At 37.3% G+C, this 24,992-nt stretch overlaps 1 protein-coding gene across 2 annotated transcripts; it reads right to left on the bottom strand.

Annotated features, from left to right (window-relative positions):
- Nucleotides 1-1,643: 1,643 nt before the first annotated feature.
- Nucleotides 1,644-24,950, bottom strand: LOC120306933 (F-box only protein 9-like). 2 transcript variants are annotated; one of them, XM_039341005.1, is made up of 13 exons: nt 24,658-24,950; nt 21,256-21,333; nt 20,734-20,886; nt 19,983-20,040; nt 12,453-12,552; nt 11,246-11,373; nt 10,109-10,223; nt 8,831-8,949; nt 7,396-7,486; nt 6,711-6,806; nt 6,275-6,368; nt 5,090-5,244; nt 1,644-2,879 (listed from the first exon to the last, which is right to left on the bottom strand). In XM_039341005.1, exons 1-13 carry the CDS (start codon nt 24,658-24,660, stop codon nt 2,771-2,773), a joined length of 1,299 nt encoding a protein of 432 aa, XP_039196939.1. In that variant the 5' UTR covers nt 24,661-24,950; the 3' UTR covers nt 1,644-2,770. The 2 variants fall into 2 exon arrangements, with proteins under 2 accessions (XP_039196939.1, XP_039196940.1); XM_039341006.1 differs by lacking the exon at nt 20,734-20,886.
- Nucleotides 24,951-24,992: the final 42 nt, after the last annotated feature.

Here is a 24,992-nt window from a genome sequence, read left to right as displayed (position 1 = left end):
ACAAACTGATGCATTGATCGATGTATTGTATCTTAATCAAAAAAGTCACTGGAGATGGCTAAATCTTTTGTGAGATACATTTAGGTGTGACCTGCACTACGTGCGTGCAAGTTGGCAGTGCTTCGTCTCAAAATGGTCTTCATATTTACCAGGCTACACGTTTTGCCTTTAGATATTTTTTTATCAGTCTCTAAGACCTCATCCAACAGTTCCAGTTGCCAAAAAAGGCTTTAAAAGGTACAACACAACAAAAAAATAGTCAGGAACTATTTTCCATTGATACAGAAACTAGGTCAGAAATGATGGTGTAAGTTGCAACTGCCTAGATTGTTTTAAAAAAACAAACCTTGATGGCGATAGCTGTATAAGGTGAAACAGCCTAAATATGAAGCTTGTCAGTTCTCTTTGAAAGTGACAGTAGGAATGCACAAAATAAAGGAAAATATTCCAAGCTAATAGTAGCTATTTCAAGTATTCAAACAGGGAACTTTATTTCAGTTATTCAATGTGCCAATGTCCTATGACATACTTTTTATACAATAGGTAATTTTTTGTTATTGGGAATTTTAAAAACTGATTGGCTGTCGTTTCTTGTGCTTTCTTTTTCAAGCAATTACCAAATAGCTAATGTATATATTGGGTATATTAATTACAGATAGAATTGTTACCTATTGTGCATCCATAGGCCATATCGAGATCCATAGGCTAAAATGTTGCTTTGTTTTGTAAAAATGTCTGTAGATGTGCATTTTTAAGTAGAAGTATACAGAAAGTGTTATTTGTGCCGCACACAAAACAAACACACTGAGGGATGGTGATTCAGTTGAACCCTTTAGAGCAGGGGTATCAAACTGGCAGCCCGCGGGCCAAATGCATGTTAGGGCCACACCTATCTGATTCCGCAAAGGCAAAAAATATTGTGATACGTCACGATACGTCACATGATGCGACCGAGTTTGACAAATAATAATTCGGCTGAATCAAAATATGCCATCCGTTTGGTTGGTCTGGATTTCAGCCAAGACAAAACCTAGAGAAATCTTAGAAACTGAGGAGGCCATGGCTAGCGTGCCTTACCCTCTTCCTCTACATGGCACATGTACCTGCTAATTCTCTCACCGCCTTATTCCCCTTAGCCCTATATCTGTTCAACTCACCAGGCTTCTTCCCCAATCTTCCTAACAAGTTAGTTCCCTTAGGGCAGTGGTTCTCAACCTTTTTATACGGCAACCCCGGACATAAGCAGGCAGCGCGCATGCGCGGCGGCACCCCCTGCGCGGCACGCATGCGCGCGCCACCATGCACCACCCTGCGTGGAGCACATGCATGGCGCTGCCCCCTGCACCGTGCGCATGCGCAGTGGTGCCCCCCTGCGCCACGCGCATGCATGGCACCACCCCCTGCGCCGGCTGACAAAAAAATGGCGGATCATGTTGTTTGGCGACCCCCGTAAAATGGTCGTTCGACCCCAAATGGGGTCGCGACCCACAGGTTGAGAACCGCTGCCTTAGGGACTGATGGCATTCAGTGCAAACGGCTTATTGGTCCTGCAGTCTTTATTACTTTCATTATGGCCTTTGGCTGATTTTTCCGCAGGCTGGCTGGTAACTGGCACTCAGTATGGCAAACAAAAGAGATTTTGGTACTTCAAACAAAGTAACCTTTATTTCATCCATATGCCCCCCTCCCAATAAAATAAAAAAACACAACTTGGTAAAAGGAAAACATTTAGAACAGTGAGTTGTATGAGTAAATACATATTTATGATAGGTGAAATACAGCAGTCGCATCCAATTCCCAAATTACATACACAGGAGAAGCAGCACACAGTACCTGAACATCTGTAGGCATCCCAAAAGAAAAGGTTAAATGTTACAAAACACCCAAGAGGTGTACAGCATTTTTAGCAGTTAGCAGATGAGCTAAAAACAAAACAATACAAAATGCAGCCCTGTTTGTTTGCATAAGAGAATTCAGATGATACACTTTAGTGTTCACTTCCTGGATCTAGAAGACAAACGCAATCAATGCAGCAATGTGGCTGTCCTGTGATCATCAACTCAAAACCTAGTAACTTCTGAAGTGACTATTATGATTATTTAAAACCAAGTAATTCTTTAAAAAAAAAAGATGTTGATATCTGAAGCTGAACTTTCACCTTCTCCTTTCCCCCTTTTTTTTTCTCATAAAGCTGTAATTTATACTGAAATCAGCATCTCTTCCTGAAAGGTAATCCCAATACATGAATTTCTATTATACATTTATAGGCCACGCACAGATGCAGGACAAATTCTTCACATTTTGAGCCTTCCCCAAGCACACACACAATGTTTTATGTACAGCAGTATGTTTATAACAATTCCTGAACTTAAGGTGCATAGGCAGATGAAGCCTTACTTTGTAAAGAGAACAGCTTATAAATTTTGCTCATAAAATGAGATGGCAAAAAATGCCTTGTATCTTACAAAGTCTTTTCACAACATAAACAATTTTAAAATAAAATGTAAATTTGACATCAAAACCAGAAAGATAACCCTGCCACCCTAAATCAAATGTATTTCCAGTATATATTCTTCCAAAAAGATCTCCCAATTTTAAAATAAAATTCATATATATATATATATATAATGTCTGTGTTCACGTCTGTATACACACACACACACACAAACACACATCCATCCATACACACACGCACACACACAGACACACTCACATTTATAACTTAAGTGTTGTTTGCTGTAATTTCTTTCATGCAAGAAACATGAGCTTCTCAGAGAGGCCGTTCTGAAACTGCAGTAAAGCTCTTCACTCGTGCAAAGAACAAAGGGGTGTACATCTTGTCAATGTCAAAAGAAGAGACTGCTGTCTCACCAGTAGACCTAAAAAAAAGAAAAAAGTGATAAACCTGACTTATTCCTTGCCTAAAAGGAAAAGAACTGCCTTGAATAATATAACTTGTACCTATTCTCTTTGCATCCTATGTAAGAAGATTTTTTACTTGAAACCAGAGCACTTTTACATATATGGCTATGGAAATTGGAATTTGACCCCAATGTTTGCAGATCTTAAGGCTTTATTGAGAAAAAAAACAAAACAGCACGGTTCCAAAATAATACATGAAATATATAGCTATACTGCAAAAAAAAAAAAAAAAGGTTGTATAGGAATTTTCATGGTTAGAAGAGACTTTGAGACATGAATGCCACTTTCTGATGCCAATGATTAGTAGAATAATCTGCAAATTATTAAAATACTTCAAAATAATTCAACAAGAATATCATACTAATTTGTTTAATTTAGTATCTGTTTATCTGATCTGGCAGGGTAGGCATACTCCAGGTTCAATTAAACAATGTCAACTATCAAGATCTCAGAAGCCCACCTTCTCTGTAGCAGCTCCAGCTCTCTGGAATGATGTTTTCCCTGAAATCTGAATGGCTCCCATTTTAGTGTTTCAAAGGAACCCGAAGTGGTTTTCACCCAGGCCTTTGACAAGGGTAACTGAAGCCCCCTTTATCCACTGTTCTCATCACATTTTGTCATTTTTGTTATCTTTATTCATTTTTTGTTTTTTTTTTCTTGTTTTAAATGTTTTAACAATTTATAAACTAGAGTCACTGAGAGTTGGGCACAACATATATTTATTATTACGGTTGGTCATACAGTCAGCACGTTTATTCTGGATTTGATATTTTAATCTATCTATCAAGTCCTTCCCAAGGAACTGGGATAGGCAGAGGTTGTTGTTTGATAGTGATAAAGATATTGTTGCAGGACATAAGCTGTTCCAAATAAAGCTGCCTTTTGTAATGTTTGCAACTGCACCCAAGACATCTATTACTATTGACATTATTTTTTCTTTGGCCACAGCATCCAATATCCAGATTTTTTTGTCTTTGTTACCGACAATTGTTAAGTCTGGGATTTTATGCAGCATGTATCTGTCTGTTTGAATCTTAAAGTCCGAGAGCACTTTACCTTCTTCATATTTTATTACTTTGTCTATTGTACGGTCCCACCAGTTCTTGCTTGCAGGCAAATGATATTTTTGCAGATATTGCAATGCACTATTGTTGCTACTTTGACATGCTGTTTATAATTGGTGTGTACAACATTCTTGCAACAATTAGGTAGTCCACTTTTTCTTCAGCTTTTTTGCAGAGAGGGCATTAGCTTCTTTCTCAATTCTGGTTTTGCATGCATTTGTTTTTAAGGCTTGGTCTTGTGCAGCCAGAATTAACCCAGCATTTTAGTTCTGCTCTAGTGACTGGAATTGCCCACGTGCCTTGATGGTGTCTCCTTCACTGAGTTTAGATTTTCAGATCTTCTTCACTTCTTCTTGACTTCAGTGAAGCTTGAAGTTATCAACTTGAAGGATGCCCAGATATTTGTAATGATTGTCTTCATCCAGTGTTAAGTAGCAATTCAATTTTGGATGGTGTTTTTCTATAGAGTTTCAAATTGTTCATGTAAAGAAATGAGATAGTCTGGCAAATGTTTTTGATGTTTGATATCCCTCGTCTGATTTGTTCAATATTGTTGACTGAATTAGATTTATTTGCCTAAGAAATTAAAATCAGTATTCTGCTTCATCTATGAGACAAAGTATCTAGCAAACATTTCAAACTGGAAGTTATGGACACCATCTAATTACAAAAGGACTTTAAGTCATTCAATGGAATTTCCCCTTCTTCTTCCTACACATTTATGTACCATCAAATTCCTCCATCACTCTATTCTGCTGGCAATATTTGTTTGGCCAGTTGGATGAAAACAACTAGAAACAATGTGATATATGGGCAAATCTCACCTTTCAGATACTTGCATTTATTTTTATGTTACAAAATTAACTAATCTTACAGGCTCCTAGTTTAAACTGTAGTGATACAGACATTTCTTATTATATAAGTGGTATGATTATGGGCTGTAGACATCCATATGATTCCTTCTGTTGCCAAGTCTTGTAAATGGGCATAAAAAAACTTGTAAAAAAGAAAGTAAGTAAGTATCTTTTATTAGGTAGGACTGAAAGATTAGGTTTCAAGGACTTTTAAAGTTTTTTATAACATTTGAAAAAAAAAAACCTTACTTGTACGTTATGTGGCAAGAATGATGAATCCAAATGAGTTTATTAAATTTCTGACGGCCACTGGAATTCAGCTGTAACCCTAGATGAAAACTGTGATCAGTTTCTTGCACAGGGACACGACAGAAATATCTGAACTTGTGATAGTCAATTGGTTTCTACATAACAAACAAGAAAGGAATAGGCTGTCAAGAATATGCAGCAAAAGATAGCTACTGAATCTGTACCCTAGAGTTAAAAGATAAAACGTTACATTTCAAAGACATTTTCATTTCTTCAAAAATTCTGGTACAAATCAACCCCAATCAGCAATCTTCTATGTTAATGTATAAACTCAAAACACAATGACCCTATTGTGAGAAATTATAACACCAGAACATTTTTATTGTCTGAATGAAAATTAGCATTTATAGACTCCTAGAAGAAATTGATGAAGAAAAATATATCTTCTATGATACTATGAATGCTGATTTTCATTTAGACAAAAAACATATTGTGTGTTTATAATAAAGTGTATTTTTCTACAGTGAATAATATAAAATATAACCTGTTAAAGATAATATAAGTATCTTACTTCTAAAACTAGACTTTTAAATGTTGATAGTGAAAATATTAAGAATCTATAAAAATTATTGAGTGGTAGAAAACTGGGAAAGGCTTTTTATTAATTTCTACTATTCCTAACCTTCAATTTCCCCTTCAGCTTTCAACATTTTCTTTCAATCTTTTCTTGTTCACCTTCTAGCCCTTAATTCCAACCTTCTATGCCTCTAGATTTAGGAAAAAGAAAATCCATATATATTGTCAAATAATCAGTCTTCTCTTTAAACCTATAGCTTGCCTTTGTTGGTTCAGGGCAGCAGGAAACAGAGCAATTAAAATTATAAAACAATGTCTAAAGATGGATACAGAATTCTTATATTTCACTATCTTCTGGATGTACTTTCCTCAGGAATTTTGTTTTTGAACTCTTCCAAATTTAAAAAAAAAAATTACACCTAAAAGTAGTTTCCTTTAAATTCAGAGTTTAAGAAGAACATCTGGAGAGAGTATTTTGTAGAAAGAACTACTCCAAAGTTATATTTTTATTTAACAAATGATCCTAAAGTACAATATTTATTGCTTTCTTGTTCTATTAATCAATCAGTTGATTACTGTTGACCATCTAATATTTCATTATATAAATACCTCTTCTTTCTTCTTTGTCATTAAAGCAAATACTTTGGTTTGATTGTCTGTATCCTGGGAAAGGCGATAATGTCCAAGCAGGATTGCATCAGTTCTGAGATTTAGAAGGAAAACATTTCATGAAAATATATTCATTCAAGTGCTACTAAAAACATTGCTGATATTAAATTAGGTCCTAGAATAAATATGATTTAAATTAAAAATGATTAACTTAAATCTCTATTATTCAAAGAGCTTACTGAAATTATAATTAACTTTAGATTCAAACATGGTTTTCTTTCATTAAAGATAACTTAGTGTAATTTTCAAATCACTTGATCAATGCATTCTTTAATTTAGTCATCTAAGCAATGAAAAATGATAGTAGCTTTACTGTTTACCTAGTTATCAGGATCCAATGGACCATATAATTTTTTATTACAAATGTTGAAGATACCTTGTGTTTTTAGTCCGTAATCGAGGAACAATAGACTGAGGTTCTTCTGGAGTTGTTAGCATCATTACTTGGCCATCTGGGAAAAATCTCAAGTACCTAAAACAGTTGTTCAACATTTTTCCAATTTGAGTTTGTTCAGAAAAACGTATTAAAAGATAACAATAAAATGAAGAAACATCTTTCCCAACATTAGAAATCAGAAAAAAGCTCTGAAACCATGCAAAGAATCTTATCACAGCATGCACCAAAAGAACATGTCCTCAGAATTTGATTAACTATGATGATCCAGTTTTGTTACTGGAAGTATTCCAGTAGTGGGATATCAGAATGAAGAATAACTAGGGTATCCAATTATGATTCAAAACTAGCTCATTTCAGGATTTAATTTGCATATTTTAAGCTAGCTCTGTATATTCATAGCCTGAGAGTCATAGAAGATTCAGAGTTTGGAATCCCCACACAATTTTCTCCTAATAATTTTTAAATACCTTAGGAATGTCTAAAAGCAAAATTATAAACTTTAGTCACAAAATACATGGCTCCAGTTACCTAAACCATCATGACTTTTTACGTACAGGTAATCATTTGAATTCACTGTATATCTTGGTTTGCAGCTTTATACATAAACTGCATTGGAAGGAAGGCAAGAGAGGTAAGTAACTCAGTCATTTTAAAATGGCTATACCTGTAATAGTCCACTTGGTGCCATGCCCGATAGAATCCATCAAGAGATTGTTCTCCTTGACGAATGTATGTTGTCTTGCTGATATATACCCCTGTAAAATATGGAGTTACCTGCTTATTATCAATATATACTTTAAATATACAATTATACATATTTTAGGATTCTGAAACAGAGAGCCTATTACAATTTTCAATCTTCTTTGCACCATTTAGCAGTTATAATCTCATCTATTGCAATTACTGTATAACTGCATTTAAAAGCAGGATAGATTTTTTTCTTCAAATTATTATTTTTAAGTTGGAAAGACTTGGACTGTTGTACAAACAAAGGTGGTAGGAGAGACATAAAGCAACTATCTGCAAATAATACCATAAACTGAATTCAACAGAGACAGGAGAGGGGGAAAAAGGATCCTTGGCGGTTACACACTGATACAGTTCTTACTCTCAGTGAGGCAAGAGTTACATAAGTAGTTCTTCCTCCTCTCATTCTCCACAGCAGGCTCACCTCAAAATGTGAAGGGCAAGAATGGGATCATTGGGACCAGTAGAGTTTTACACTATTCTCCTTTAAATGGGAGGAAATGGTCACATACAGAATAGGCATAATGTCTAACTAGGACAGGTGCTAGGCATACTTGGCTGAGAATAAAGCATTTCAAATTTACTAGAACTCATGCATTCGTGCATAAAGGCTTCTGTTGAGTTATTTACAACCTTTCTCTTGTCTTTTCTTCCTTGTAGCCTCATCTCTGTATTGGTTTGTTTCCCTCCTCTCATTTCACTTTCTTCATTTCTTTTTGTAAATGTTTCTTTCCTTCCTGCCATTTCCTCTACAGTACTATTCCTTTTTGCTTCTGTTGGAAGAAACAGAGTCTTTCTTCCAACATAAGAAGTGTTTACATATGAATGGTTTGTATTTGCACACGCAGAAAAAGTCAAATGGGGGCACTTTATTTACAAGCAATTATTTTAATAAATAATTCAATTAATTTTAACTTTTTTTCCCCATGATCCAGTTATTTATTGCAATGCAGCTTCTGGATACATACACACACACACAATTGAAACATGCTTATTCAATTAAAAATTTACTTATTATTCAGAAAAGCTGTGTCCTTGCCACAGCAATTATTTTCGGGAGGGTTTCATTCGCAATTCCTGGAAAGTTCCTTCCCAGAGAATATCTCATCAAACACAAATATCACAATTATTCTATTCGGTGAGAGGTCATTAAAAAGGTGATTATGTGTTCTTTAAGTGGGACTGTGTTATAAGGTCAAAGTATATATTTAGAATGCCAATCATTGTTAGTAGTCCCAAGTGTACGCCAGTCACATTTCCAACCAATCTTTCTATTTACAATCAGGAACTACTGCTGCAATTATACCACCCCTGTCTTTCCTGATTATCATTACAACACTGCTGTTTCTTACCATCAAATCGAACTCTAGGTCTTTTCACAAACATTTCCCTCCACGAGGTGTAAGGAACCATTTTATTACATGTCCTGCCCCAAACCTTCAAACAAGCCTGACGCCAGATTTCAGGGTCCCTGGAAAAAAGAGTGCAATCTGATTATAAAAATATTAACACAAACAAGAGTATCAGAAATATTGTGCGTTACTGGTTATCAAATACTGCAAATGGTTGTATAGTGTCTTTAAATGAGACTTTATTATTCAATTTTGAACACATTGTGGAAAATTGCTCTTTGATAAGATTTAATTCACCCTGTTCTCTCCATGTACTCTGTGTGTGCATGGGCGTATGCTTTTAACTTGACTAGAATCAAATATCACAAGCAATGCTAGAATTATCTTTAAAACTTCCCTCTTTCTGTATATACAACTGCATAAGTGTTAAATGTCAAATCAGAATAACAGAGCTTCTCAGGTTACAAAATTTTATGGAATACATTAATAGGCTCAGCACATTTTTATTCAGAGGTTTAATTCAAAGTCACTTTGATCAAATCTTTGAACTGAATCAAACTGAATAGGAAAGTCAAACAACTTTTTTTTCCAAATTGATATGAATAGTCAAATTCAATTAGCTTAACAGATGGAATGAAATCAACTGTTTGAAATGGAACCAACCTGCAAACCTCCAATAAATTTGTCAGAGGAGAATCCAAAGGATGCTTAGGGAACTACATAAAAATTGCCTCAATACTGTTCCATTAATGGAGACATATCACTACTTTCCATCATTAATCTTCACATTTTCATAAATTTCTGATTTTTTTATACTTTTTATTTCATAATTTTTTACTTTCATGATTTTAAAACTATAATCTTAAGGTGACCTTAGTTTTTCAGAACAAAATTAAAAGAATTAAGTCACTGAATAACTTACATTTATAAAACCATTAATTAACTTCAGTAATAGTAATTCATTTAAACACTTTTAAGGAATACATTTATTATTTTACACTAACAGGTTTATTTGTTAATTGGCTGAGAGTGATGCCTGATAATTAAAATAAGTTTTTAGTTGCTTTAGTAAAGCTTTTTCTTTAAAAATACTTTGTATTATTAGTCAACTGATCACATCTTTTACCTAAAACTTCAAAAAACTCAGTAATTTTTAGTAAGTACCTTATTTTTATAACCACAAAAATTTGGTTGTCAGCATTTATTTAAAAAATCCTAAAATTACTCACTTTTATCCAAATAAATGAATTTTTTATTGCATGATAGTTTCAATTTTACCTGGCACAAATGTAAAAACCTCTGCAGACCAATGATAACTGTTCTAAAGATCTCAGGTCCAGATCACTGGAAACTACCCATCGAAAAATATACATTAACAGCTCCATAGGCAACACTATGGAAAAAAAATGTAAAAATTAGAATAATTCCAGTAGTCTGATTTGGATCCATGCTTTAAAAAAAAAAAAAAAAAACCAAAGTGGGGGAGATTCCTTGGCATCCAAATGACTGACTTGGGATGGACTCTAATGCTGCTATTAATTATCCTCCCTCTTATGGCCCTTGGCACGAAAAGTAAGCAAGCAACAAAAAGCAACTGGAGAATCACTGAACTCTCCAGAGTAAATTTGGGGGGAACCTGAGAGGCTTTAGGGAAAGGTCTCTTCTTTAGGGAAAGGTCCCTTCTGCTTCCAAGGATGAACAAAGGATTCCACCCTTAATGTGGAATATTATACTACTGGTAAATAAAAATTAATGCATCTTCAAATATAGGATTTTTTTTAAAAAAATTACATTAAGCATGATATTTTTATCCAAATGGCTATTTTGCAGGTTGCTGAATTTTTCATGAATCATTCATTTTACAAAAATAATTACTCTGCACGTCAACGTGTTTACATGTACAATTCAATTCTAATGTATTCTAATAACAATGGATGTGAATATCTAAACATGAAATTGTCTTCTTTCAGTTTCAGGTAACAAAATATGCGGTAACAGCACATATTCATTTTTTTTAATTGTTAGATTTAAAATTGAAGAACAAGCACTTACAGCAACTATTGTTACAATTAACAGATTGTTTTTATAAATCGGCATTCAATGAGGAATCCAGTGAAATTTAGTACAAAACATGCCTTATAGTTGATAACTTTAAACAAAAAAAACTATAGATCCCTATATTTAGAATAAATTTCTTGTGCTAAATGTATTTACTACCAGGAAAGCATTATGTTAAGCCTGCAATATATATTAATTATAACAATGAAGGAACTATTTTTATTGCTAAAATCTATACAGTTCCTGTTAAACATCTCAAACAGTTTTCACCTGTTCAGTATGGCTTCTGAACATCACTTTCATGGTCTTCTGTACTAAAATATGCCCACTAATTTTCTACAGAAAATGTTCTTTTACCTGAGATATGAGTCTGACTCAGATCAAGCTCAGGCTGGCACAGTTTGATGGATGATTCCTGAAGAGTGAGTTGTTGAAAGTAAGAGAGAAGGTCAGCCATTTTGCTATCATCCTCATTATCTTCAATGCTAGAAAACACAGGCGTAAAATGAGACCAGAAAATCATAATACAACAGATGAACAGACTAACCCTGTTAATGTTAAAGGCCATTAATGTCCATATTTACATTTACATACTGATTGGTATTTGGCGAAGGAAATGTTCCCAAACATGAAGACAAGAACACACTGATGCATATAATATTGCCTTAACAGCTTCCCAGAATTGCAAATGAGGCACAAAAACCAGTAAAAGAGAATGCTGCAATGATTTTCCCAACTGCCATTTTCCCAGTTTTTAATCTTTTAAAGGGTTTTATTACCACAAAGTCACTCATTTGGATCTTGAGAGTGAGAGAAAGAATAAGACAATTGAGCCCAAAATTTCTGTTGCTAAGCAAGACATTGGTTAAATGAGCTTTGCTCCATTTTACAACCTTTCTTGCCACGGTTGTTAAGTGAATTACTGCAGTTAAGTTAGTAGCACAGTTGTTAAGTGAATCTGCTTCCCCAGTGACTTTTGTCAGAAAGTTGCAAAAGGTGATCACATGATCCCGGGACACTGCAACTATCTAAATTCATGCCAGTTGCCAAGCATCTGAATTTTGATCATGTAATCATAGGGATGCTGCAATAGTTGTGTGAAAAATGGTCATATGTTACTTTTTTCAGTGCTGTTGTAATTTTGAATGGTCACTAAACAAATAGTTGTAAGTTGAGGACTATCTGTGTTTTCTTATTGTGATAGGAGAGTTGGCTCCTTCAGTTCATATTGGATTTCCCATATTGAAATAACTGTGTATATATCACATTGTTCTTGCCTTGTTTGGGAATACTCCCTTCTTGCTTCTTCTAGTTTCTTCACCAATAGTATAGGACAAAGTAAATTCTGTTAGAAAAGTGGTAATTTGAGACCTAGAACACCCTTAAAAATTCTGATGATTCAATAGATTTTTGGTCTAAATCAGTCAGATCAATATATATATGTAATAATAGCCTTTAGAAACTACCTTAATTGTGCAACAGGATAGTTTTATATATATATATAAAATCCAGTATATACTGAGTACACCTTTTTCAAATAATACATACATATATGTATACTTACTAGCTTTTCCCAATACTGTCGCCTTCTGGAGATCTGGTATAGGTAATTTTAAACTCAATATCTGGGACCAATTGCATAGCCAGACGGTAAAACTTAATAGCTAAAAATAAAAGCAATCTTATTTAAATTGATTGTACATACACTTTGGAATAAATATTAAGAATGAACTTTAAAAATCAGTGCATTAGCAGAGTTCTTATGCAACTTTTCTTTCTTTAGTTATTGCACTATTAATGCAAAATATATTCTGCAAAAAATGACGGTAGGAGATACAATCGCCATTATTAACTAAAGGCCGTTTTAATATATAAATATTTAATTATTTCCATACCAAGCTGGGGGGGGGGGGGGAGTGAAGCCATGGATTGAATCAGCAACAAGGATCATTGAGTAATTAATTGTCAGATCAAGGTAAGTTCTCTCAGATTAAAATGTAACAATAAAACTGACACAGTTTCTTGGGCCACCTAGCACATTTGAAATGTTGAGAACATATTATGGCCACTGTCTTGATTAGTATGACCAATCACAAAGCACCCATTCACTGTAAGGCAAACTGGTGAGATTGTGGCCTTATCATCCATCTAATATCCCAAGATGCTTGCTTGAATACATGAGGACCACAAACATTCTTGGAAATAAAAGCTATGAGCCTCATCTAGTGGCCCGGCCACTAGTTGAGGCTCAGCACATGCCAGGGAACAACAGTATATATACAGATTATCTGAGTGTGGAGGTTCATTCTCTGAGCTTGTGGGTTGGTTTCCAACATTTCATTACCAAGCTAGGTAACATCTTCAGCAGAATTTAGGGAATGTCAGTGTTGGTGTTCTTCTGCTTATGGCTTCGTGTGATCAGGTCTTGTGATGAGAGGTTATGTCAGGTGAATGATAGGTCTTGTGAGGGGTCAGGTGTGGGTCATGTCAGGTGAAAGTCTTGTGAGGAGTCAAGTATGGGAGATGAAATGCTGGTTGGGGGGGGTTACGTGGGCTGGTTGAAGATTGGTGCTGTTGCTGATTGGTTGTGCGATTGATTTGAATTTTCAGGGGTTCATAGGCTGGTTGTAGGACAATATGTCTGTTGATGGAATTGCTTGTGGAGTGTCAGACTTAAATAAACCCGGGTGCGTGGTGGGTGGTAGCTTGGCTGATGATTCTTGTATTGCTCCAATCAAATTGGTGCTGTTCGGTGTCAGTGTAGGTAGCGATTAGGGATTTGGGATCGAGGCGATTGACTGCCAGCTGATGTTCATGGATTCTGGTTTTCAATTGACATGATGTTTGTCCCATACAGAATTGTATACAGAAGTATACAGATATTTGCCACTATTGCAAACTTACATGGGAGTGCAACGCTCAGACTTGCCTGCTGCTTGAAGACTTTTGCTGCAAGATGATCATCAACCCGCAAACAGCTACACTTCCTCTATGAATGCCTCCACAAACAACCCCCAAAAGTACAAACACTCACAAGCATGGAAACTAGCCTTTCAAAATGGATGCAAAATGCTTTGATTCATGATCACTGATGTCCACAACCGCCTGGAAAAATACCAATGCATCACTGACAAAAAAAACCCTGCATGCCTCAACTCCAATGGACAGGACCTGACAGACCATTTGAAAGCACGATCCACAGGAATGCCAATAAAACACAAATCCAAAAATGCAACTCACTATAGGAGAAACTCAATACCATCACCCCAAAACCACAAGATGACAACTCAGAACTATGGATCAGAAATCTATCCAACAAACCTCTATCAGATGACGAAAAGACTGTCCTCACACATGGCCTCCATTTCTACTACAAAGATGCTGACCCCACTGAATTCCTAGCCAATCTTGAATCCATTCTAAAACTGAACCACCTGGGCCAAAAAATACAAGACAACATCAAACAAAAAATTATCCCCAACGTACAACGCAACAGACACAATTAAATACTCAGCCAAAAGGAGAAGAGAGGAAGAGAGCAGTAAAGAAACTGAAACAAAACAAAAGCATCATCATCCTACCGGCAGACAAAGACTGTGGTCATGGACTACATCAGCAAAGCTGAAAACCATTTAAATGATACCGACACCTAGCAAATAATCCACAATGATCCAACAAATCAGCTAGAGAAGAAAATAAAAGTCACCCTAAGGAAAATGAAAAAGTAAAACAGCTAATACCACTAGAGAGAAAGCACATGCAACCATAAGAATCCTCCATGCCCAGGTTCTACAGACTCCCCAAAATACACAAGAATGAGACCCCCTTGCGCCCAATTGTGTCTCTACCCAGAACACTGATGTTCAAATTAGCAAAAACCCTGCAGAGGAAACTCTCAGACACCTGGTCAACAACTCAAGTCACTCAATAAACTCCTCAGAACAATTTCTCCAACTCATCAACCAACCAAGATCAACAAGGAAAAAATCATGGTCTCCTTCAATGTTACCACACTCTTCACCTTGATTGACATCAACTTGGCTAAACAAACCATATACCACCTACTTACTAAATACCATACCCACAAAGATGATTCCACCACAGAACATTCCATGTCCACAGAAACCATCATGAAATTTCTGTATCTATGCCTCAACACATACTTCAAGTTCAATGGGAAAATCTACAAGCAAATACAAGGCACCCCGATGGGCTCACCCATATCAAGCCTAATAGCAGAAGCAGTCACGCAACAACTCGAATCCATAGCCCTACCCACCATCCAACCAAAATTTTGAACACACTACGTCAACAACACCTTCGACATCATCAAATGCTCCCAAATTAAAGAAATACACCAACTGCTCAATAACATATTCCCTGCATCAAATTCACACATGAAGAGGAACCAGACAAAAGACTCCCATTTCTTGACATTGACATAAAGAGAGTAGACAACAGAAAACTGGGAACCATGTCTACTGCAAACCTACTCACACATACCAGATCCTCAGCTTTGCAAGCAACCACCCCACCACATATAAAAGAAGCAGTGTCCAGACCCTCTTCAGAAGGGCCATGACATACTGCAGAACCACAGCACTAAGAAAAGTGGAAGAGAAAAGCTGCTTGACATCTTTCAGGTGTGCTTGTTTTTGGAATGAGGGATGATTAAAGGGCCAGATCAGTTTCCAGTAATAAAGAATTTAATAAAGGAGAATACTATATTTGTAGCTCAGAGTTGACATGGGGTTCCTTGGTGCTCTCTGGGCTTGCTTGTTTTCTTGCAGATGTTTCATTACCCAAACTATGTAACATCATCAATGCTAGTAACTGTGTACCAAAGCAATAACCCAACCTCCCACAAGAGAAGCTGTGTAAGGACTTTATTTAAATGAGCCCAAACACACTGCAGCAACATGGAACAATAGAAAAAGGAAACAGAGCATCTATACAACGTATTCCAACAAAATGGAAAGCCCTTCAAAACATCCTAAGCAGACCAAAAGACCCAACAATCCCAGAAGAAAAAACAGAGTCATCTACGATATAGTGTACAATGTAAGGACTGCAACAACCACTATGTAGGACAAATAGGCAGAAGATTGACAGAACACATCCAAGAACACTAACTAGCAGTCAGAAGACATGATGAAAATTCTTTAATTTCACAACCTATAGACAGATTTAACCATTGTTTCAATTGGGAAAACATGACCATCCTAGACCAAGCCAAGTTCAAAAATACTAAGGAATCTCTAGAAGCTTGGCACTTTGACAAATCAGCCATCAATAGACACATAGACATTAACAACTTCTATAGATTATACAAAAGAGACTATCACCCAGCCCAAAAAGGAACAAAAAGACCCAAACACCTCTCCACCAGCAATCAACACCCAGATCAGAATAGGTTAACATCAGACCGACAATCAAGTAAACAATACCCCAATCAAGAAACTATCAAAGAAGCCAACAGCAAACAGCCCAATCAAAGAATCTCTAAGACTACTCCCACTAAGACTGACAGGCAAGCCACTACAATATAAACTGACAGCAAACAGCACTCCTTATTAGCACTGATGATGTTATCTTGTTGTTGTTGTTGTTGTTGATTGTGAAGTCGTGTCCGACCCATCGCGACCCCATGGACAACGTTCCTCCAGGTCTTCCTGTCCTCTACCATCTTCTGGAGTCCATTTAAGTTCACACCTACTGCTTCAGTGACTCCATCCAGCCATCTCATTCTCTGTCGTCCCCTTCTTCTATTGACCTCAATCTTTCCCAGCATTAGGCCCTTCTCCAGTGAGTCCTTCCTTCTCATTAGGTGGCCAAAGTATTTGAGTTTCAACTTCAGGATCTGGCCTTCTAAAGAGCAGTCGGGGTTGATCTCTTCTAGGACTGACCGGTTTGAATGCCTTGCAGTCCAAGGGACTCGCAGGAGTCTTCTCCAGCACCATAGTTCAAAGGCCTCAATTCTTTTGCGCTCAGCCTTTCTTATGGTCCAACTTTCACAGCCATACATTGCAACTGGGAAAACCATGGCCTGGACTATACGCACTTTTGTTGGCAGGGTGATGTCTCTGCTTTTTAGTATGCTGTCTAGATTTGCCATAGCTTTCCTCCCCAGGAGCAAGCGTCTTTTAATTTCTTGGCTGCAGTCCCCATCTGAGGTGATCTTTGAGCCCAGAAAAATAAAATCTGTCACTACCTCCATTTCTTCCCCATCTATTTGCCAGGAATTGAGAGGGCCGGATGCCATGATTTTGGTTTTCTTAATGTTGAGTTTCAAGCCAACTTTTGCACTCTCCTTCTTCACCCGCATCAAGAGGCTCTTTAGTTCCTCTTCACTTTCTGCCATTAGAGTGGTATCATCTGCATATCTTAGGTTGTTGATATTTCTCCCGGCAATCTTAATTCCAACTTTTGATTCATCTAGCCCTGCCTTTCTCATGATGTGCTCTGCATATAAGTTAAATAGGCAGGGCGACAGTATACAGCCTTGCCGGACTCCTTTTCCAATTTTGAACCAATCAGTGATTCCGTGTTCGGTTTCACTGTTGCTTCTTGACCCGCATATAGGTTTCTCAAGAGACAAATGAGATGGTCTGGTACTCCCATCTCTTTAAGAACTTGCCACAATTTGTTGTGATCCACACAATCAAAGGCTTTAGCATAGTCAATGAAGCAGAAGTAGATGTTTTTCTGGAACTCCCTAGCTTTCTCCATGATCCAGCGTATGTTGGCAATTTGATCTCTAGTTCCTCTGCCTCTTCGAAATCCTGCCTGTACTTCTGGTAGTTCTCGATCCACATACTGCTGGAGTCTAGCTTGTAGGATTTTAAGCATAACTTTACTAGCATGTGAAATGAGTGCAATGGTGCGATAGTTTGAACATTCTTTGGCATTGCCTTTCTTTGGAATTGGAATGTAAACTGACCTTTTCCAATCCTGTGGCCACTGTTGAGTTTTCCAAATTTGCTGGCAAATTGAGTGTAGCACTTTTACTGCATCATCTTTTAAGATTTTGAATAGCTCAGCTGGAATACTGTCACCTCCACTAGCTTTGTTGTTGCTCAGATTTTCTAAGGCCCATTTCACTTCACATTCTAGGATGTCTGGTTCGAGGTCAATGACCATCTCATTGTGGTTATCTGGGATGTTAAGCTCATTCTTGTATAGTTCTTCTGTGTAGTTTTGCCATCTCTTCTTAATCTCTTCTGCCTCTGTTAGGTCTCTGCCATTTTGGTCCTTTATCATGCCCATCTTTGCATGAAACGTTCCCTTCATATCTCCAATTTTCTTGAAGAGATCTCTGGTCCTCCCTATTCTGTTGTTTTCTTCTATTTCTTTGCACTGTTCATTTAAGAAGGCATTCTTATCTCTTCTAGCTACTCTCTGGAATTCTGCATTCAATTGGGTGTATCTTTCTCTTTCTCCTTGCCTTTCGCTTCCCTTCTTTCCTCAGCTATTTGCAAAGCTTCCTCAGACAGCATTTTGCTTTCTTGCATTTCTTTTTCTTTGGGATGGTTTTAGTTGCTACCTCCTGTACAATGTTGCGAACTTCCATCCATAGTTCTTCAGGCACTCTGTCTATCAGATCCAGTTCCTTAAATCTATTTGTCACCTCTACTGTATATTCATCAGGAATATGATGTAGTTCATACCTGAGTGGCCTAGTGCTTTTCCTTACTTTTTTCAATTTAAGCCTAAATTTTGCAATGAGAAGCTCATGATCTGAGCCACAGTCAGCTCCTGGTCTTGTTTTTACTGACTGTATAGAGCTTCTCCATCTTTGGCTGCAGAGTACATAGTCAATCTGATTTATATGTTGACCGTCTGGTGATGTCCAGGTGTAGAGCCGTCTCTTGGGTTGTTGGAAAAGAGTGTTTGTTATGACCATCGTATTCTCTTGACAAAATTCTATTAGCCTGTGCCCTGCTTCATTTTGTACTCCAAGGCCAAACTTGCCTGTTATTACGGTTATCTTTTGGCTTCCTACCTTAGCATTCCAATCCCCCATGATGATAAGGACATCATTTTTTGGTGTTAATTCTATAAGATGCTGTAAGGCTTCATAGAACCGGTCAATTTCATCCTCTTCAGCACCAGTGGTTGGGGCATAGATTTGGACTACTGTGATATTGAATGGTTTGCCTTGGATTCGAATTGAGATCATTCTGTCATTTTGAGGATTGTATCCCAGTATTGCTTTTCCTATTCTTTTAGTGACTATGAAGGCTACTCCATTTCTTCTGAGGGATTCTTGCCCACAGTAGTATACCTGATGGTCATCTGAGTTAAATTCACCCATTCCTGTCCATTTTAGTTCCCTGATTCCTAAGATGTCGATGTTCAGTCTTGTCATCTCTTTTTTGACTACATCTAGCTTGCCTTGATTCATGGATCTTACATTCCAGGTTCCTATGGAGAAAAAAATCTTTACAGCATCGGACTTTCCTTTCACCACCAGATATATCCACAGCTGAGCGTCCTTTCGGCTTTGGCCCAGTCACTTCATTCTTTCTGGCGCTACTAGTACTAGCCCTCTGCTCTTCCCCAGTAGCATATTGGACACCTTCCGACCTGAGGGGCTCATCTTCCAGTGTCATATCTTTTTTCCTTTTAGTACTGTCCATGGGGTTTTCATGGCAAAGATACTAGAGTGGTTTGCCATTTCCTTCTCCAGTGGATCACATTTTGTCAGAACTCTCTGCTATAACCTGTCCGTCTTGGGTGGCCCTGCACAGCATAGCTTATAGCTTCATTGAATTACGCAAGCTCCTTCGCCACGACAAGGCAGTAATCCATAAAGGGGGATGTTATCTAGTTTGGGTAATGAACCGTCTGCAAGAAAAACAAGCTCAAAGAGCACCAAGAACCCCTCAATAAAGGATTTGTCCCCAGCTACTAGATGTGGCTCTACATATGCCAGAGAACAACAGTATATACATAAATTATATGCTGGGGGCATGACAACCACTTTGCCTCTTAATAATTAATCTTTATATTGTAGTTTTCACTATAACAATAAATGGTTTTAGCTGAGAAGGAGCATGGTCCAAGAAATTAATATATGACATTAATAGATTACCTTCATAAAGAGCCCCATTTTGCTCTTGTTCCACTGCCTTCAGGAACAGTTCTCTTGCCTGCACAAAAATTAGTCATTTGTTTTTGGAATACCTTACATATAGGCAAAGAAAATTGACTTAAGTAATGAAATATAACCTTCTATTAGTATTTTTTAAAAATACTAATTTAAAAAAAAAAGAGTTTTCCATGGCTAATTAAATTTTAATAAACAACCTAGTTATGGACCTAAACTGATTGATTACTTTAATGTTAATCATGTTAACTGCACTGCAATCCTGTATTTTTTACTTCAATGTCTGGTCTTATTTTTAATCATATTTGTGCCTTTACTTCCTTGAACATAAATTCTAACAAGTGTACAAGGAATTCAGGACAAATTTTTTTCTTTCATAATACTGACAGCATTATTCCAATAAGATACAGGTCAATTGTAAGAATAGAAATTAAAAAAAATAGGTCATACTTTATACATACTGAAACACTAAATGATGGATGTTAGCAGTTTAGGAATAGCAATAACGATAGCACTTAGACTTCACAGTAGTCTATAGCCCTCTCTAAGCGGTTTACAGTCAGCCTATTGCCCCCAACAATCTGGGGTCCCCATTTTACTGACCTCGGAAGGATGGAAGGCTGAGTCAACCTTGAGCCAGTGGGAATCAAACTGCTGGCAGTCAGCAGAATTAGCCTGCAATACTGCATTCTAACCATTGCATCACCCTGGCTCTTAAGAGGTTTAAATTGTTTACCTTTTCCTCTTTTGCAAGTTCGAGTTTCCCTTTGGTATCTATGGCCTTTAATAAAGACCCTCTTGTTCTGCAGGATCGAGTTTCCAGACCTGTAGAGCTCCCCCCTGGGGTAAGTTCAAACATCCACTGGGCTCTGAACATCTGAAGCTCTGCCTAAAAATCCATTTTTGAAGAATGATCAATAAACATTATAAAAAGCAGCAGCTGAAGTTCTACAGATAGAAATAAAAAGGAATACTGCATTTTTAGGGATATATGTTCCTATCAAGAATATAAAGTATTTCTGTCACATGGGCAGAAATATTTTTCTATGTTGATTTTTCATGCTCCCTAATAAACAATTATTTTAAAGAAAAATAATTATTTTCAGGATTGTTGCAACTGCATCCCCCAAAATAAAACTGTTTCCATTTAAAGCTAATATACAGAAAAGTTTTAAAGTGTTGAAACAAAAGTATAAAGGCACATGGAATAAAGAATAAAATTGTACATGACTTTATGAGTGAAGATAAAACAGCACACCTCAAGATTTGCTTCACCAGAACTGTCATTGTCATTCTCCTTTACTACGTCAGAGCAACAATCTTCTTCTCCTTCTGCCTAATGAAGAAAGATCGTGTTAATATTCCAAGTCATTATATATTAATATCCTAAAATCACAGATACTATAATCAAGAAATTTGTCAGAAATGGTCCATTTTAAGCAGTTGCTCAGACATTTGCAATGTTAATGAAAAGCCCTAAACAACTTATGCCTATCCCTAGGTTACCTAATTGTTTCAATATAGGCCTAATCAATCCTTATATTCATGATAGGATGTTTTAGTGATTCTATGACTTACTGAAATTCCTTTAATGTTATGGAGGCAGGTATTTCCTGTGGTATATCCACCCTGGGAATAAATTGATTCTGAAGATTACAAAATCTTCCATAATGCAAAGGTTTTGCCATGTCCTAACAATGTATCTATTCCCCTAGACCAGGGGTGTCAAACTGCCAGCCTATGGGCCAGATGCGTCATGGCGAAACCGCGCCCACCTCACTGCCGGCACTGGAAAAAAGTCACGATATGTCACGTGACTTTGCGAATTTGACACCCATGCCCTAGACTGCCTCTTGATTTTATTATGTTAGTGTAATTGTTTATTTTGTTAGTTTTAAGGATTTTTTTTTGTTGCTTCACTTAAAATTTCAGAACTGTTTCAGATGTTTGAGGTTTGTATTATCACAATGTAGGAAACTCAACAAATATTTCTGATGTTCCATGTGTATGCATTCAAAATTTGCCAGTATACAACTGGAAAACTGATTCCTTCTGAGATAGAATAAAAATTGTCAATGCGTGTTGAAGCCAATTCTATACTCCTGCTGACAGAGTAGTATCCACTAGTGGCATGGATGGGAGATTGCAGAACAAACATACTTTCTTAGAGCTATAGCTTTGATGCCCTACAAGAAGAGGTACCACATCAGTGAGCTTGTGGCAGCAGAGTAACTTTCCAAAAGGTCTCCTTGTTATCTTAATATATGAGTAGATTCACAATAGGAAAGGCAGTACCTCAAACAATCAAGCCCAATACAAATCTTTCACTGCAAGCATTGTCTGATCGTTATACCTTGTATCAGATAACAACCTATCTATTGCATTTTTGCACCAATTACTATTTCCAAGTACTCTTCAAGGACAGATAAATACATTGCAGATCTAAAGACACATTATAACTAAAGAATGGGTATGTTATATAAATGTGTCTTCTTATAGCCTTCACCTGCAGATTAGGACCGCTCTCAAATGGCAAATCTGCTCCTCTTGAGGGAGGGCAATCTCATCCAAAACAGGTTTTGCCACACTCTCTAAGTCCAGCTTTCTATTTTACAAAGGCATCTTTGTTTTGTCTGGATTTAATTTCAACTTGTTCTCCTCATCTCTGTTATCAAGTTTAATGTTGATGAAAGCTAACTGCTTCCTTGGAATTAGATGATAAGCAATAACAGAGATGTGCATTATCCCTGGTTTAAAAAACTGTTCAGTTAAAAGGCCCATCAATTCTGATGTTCCCACACTCCCATGCTTTTCACTCTCCATATAAAGAGAATATTGTATTTCAATTATTTTATTTCTTTAATCAATTTGTAAAACAACATCCTGTCCCACTTAAGATAATTCTCAGGGTTTTCTATGAACTATTAACTTCCATGAATTTAAATTGTAAAACCTCTCAGGAAACAGGGGAAGAGAGATAATCAAATTTATATGGCATACATAACTAAAGAGTTTTTAACACAGTTTAGATTTAATTTGGTGCAGTATGTAAATTGTAATTTGTAAACTATTGTTTGTGATATTTCTTCAAGGAGGATGCCTGGTGAAGCTACATGCAAATTAGATCCTTGCTCTCTAATGTGAACTTCTAACAAAAACTGGAGCACATGGATTCAGCTGATAATCAATGCACTGCTAAAGGAAGAAGGGATAATACCTTCAGCCATTAAACTTTCTTCTTAAAAAAATACTTCCCTGGATCCACTTATCTACCTACTACTGCTTGAAAAAGCTGCAGAAAAAAAAGCTAGGCAGACAGATTATCTGGATCCTTTCTAAACAAGACATGAAACAGCACTTGTTTTTGTAGCTGCAACTTGAAACAGCTGTGATGTACTCTCCTTTCCTGTAGACCTCTCTGTAAGATTCAGTATTACAGCATGGTATCTTTTTGAGCTGCTTGTAAGAGAGGGGGATTAGAAAGAGTTTTGAAGTAGTTCCACTTTTTTCTGAGAGGGCAGTATCAATCTGATGCAGTTGCAGAAGCAGATGTCAAGATCTTGGACACTTTTCTGCTTGGGCCTTTGTAACCTTTGGAACAATCTCCTTCTTGTAAAATCTGCACTACCTACATGATCTATTACAGAATGGATACTCCAGATCAGAAAAAAAATATTAGGGGACTGGAACCCAGAGGCTTGATTTTCTCAGCAACAGACCCTTCCCACTGGAACACCTTGCCCAAGTCTTCCATGATGTTTCAGAAGATGACAAAAAACAGATCTTTTAAAGAGTCAAAGACAAGTCTATATTTATTGGTTTTACTAAGTTTTATTAAAAAATTTATCTCGTATATTGTAAGCCACACAGAATTGGCAAATGGGTGGCAAAAAATCTCAGTAAATGCACATTCACTATAGCTTGTCCAACAAATCAGTTAAACTAGATGTGCCCACCTAATTAGTTTGGTTCTGTCTGATTGTCAAAAAACAATTTAACTTTGCCAAAGTTATTAAGGTGATAGTCTATTTTTTTCTTGAAAATAATCATGTGAAAGAGAGAGCAAGCATGCAGATGTCATTTTAGTCTCTTGCTAGCGCTTTCCAGGGATTTGCTAGAAACAAGCGCCTATTTCTATTCTGACATCCTGAACCGCATTCATCCAGTATCTTACTCCACCTGTTTCTGACATCACGGGGACACCGCTTATTTAACTAAAGACTTCAGCACCGTCTGGCGATGGATGGCTATTTTTGGTCTTTTCGATCGAATCTACTTAAAAGACTGCTGCATAACTCGGCCTTCTAAATCTTTATTGCGCTGTAAACCGGATGGCGTGCTCACTTGTACACCGTATCTTTCCCTTTTAAAAAAAATATATCCTAAAGCTACGTTGCGTACTTTGTTAACGAGAGGCTTCTTTATTCGCGAAGCACCTTCAAATTATAATATTCCACAAACATTCAATGAGGGGCTTGAACTGAGGCGATTGTGAGCCTCGCGTATCGACTGCCTCGTTTCGCTCTTGCCCGTCGCCCCCTCTTGAGGGCGGGGTTTCCCATCCGTTACGGCGACAGTCCGTTAGCGCGCGAGACCCCCCCCCACTCCGCCCTTCTCGTGCTCTCGTCACGCGCACTCGCTCCGCAGCCCCTCCCCTCACCATGCTGAGGCCGAGGCTGAGGTAGCCAGGCCGTCCGTCCAACTGTCACTCTCGTCCAACTGCAGCGCTCTGGCCGTTTCGAACTAGGGCGGCCTGTCCGGTTGGTTGAAGGTTTCCGCCCCCTCTCAAGGGCCGTCGGGTTTCTTTTTGGACTCTTATTTACCTCCCTCTCGAACGGGTACCAAGCAGGGAAGCAAATTTAGCAGAGTTCTCGGTCAGAAAAGCGAACTACGCAGCGGGAGTCACTGCGAGCGCGGCGTACGGCAGCCATTTTCTCAGACAACGAAGAACGATTAAAAGCGCGCGAGGGAACGTCAGCGACCGAACGAGATGGA

Source organism: Crotalus tigris, unplaced genomic scaffold (assembly GCF_016545835.1).
Source record: "Crotalus tigris isolate CLP2741 ecotype Arizona unplaced genomic scaffold, ASM1654583v1 scf7180000017764.6130737, whole genome shotgun sequence".
Classification (NCBI taxonomy): Eukaryota; Metazoa; Chordata; class Lepidosauria; order Squamata; family Viperidae; genus Crotalus; species Crotalus tigris.
Note: the sequence above shows the minus strand (reverse complement) of the source record. Positions and strands in the feature narration are given on the sequence as shown.

Coding starts and splice junctions, on each gene's coding strand:
- LOC120306933 (XM_039341005.1), bottom strand. Junction 8,950..10,108: donor GGTTTTTACATTTGTGCCAG/GTAAAATTGAAA, acceptor TCTTTTTTCCAG/GGACCCTGAAATCTGGCGTC. Junction 7,487..8,830: donor ACCTAGAGTTCGATTTGATG/GTAAGAAACAGC, acceptor CATATTTTACAG/GGGTATATATCAGCAAGACA.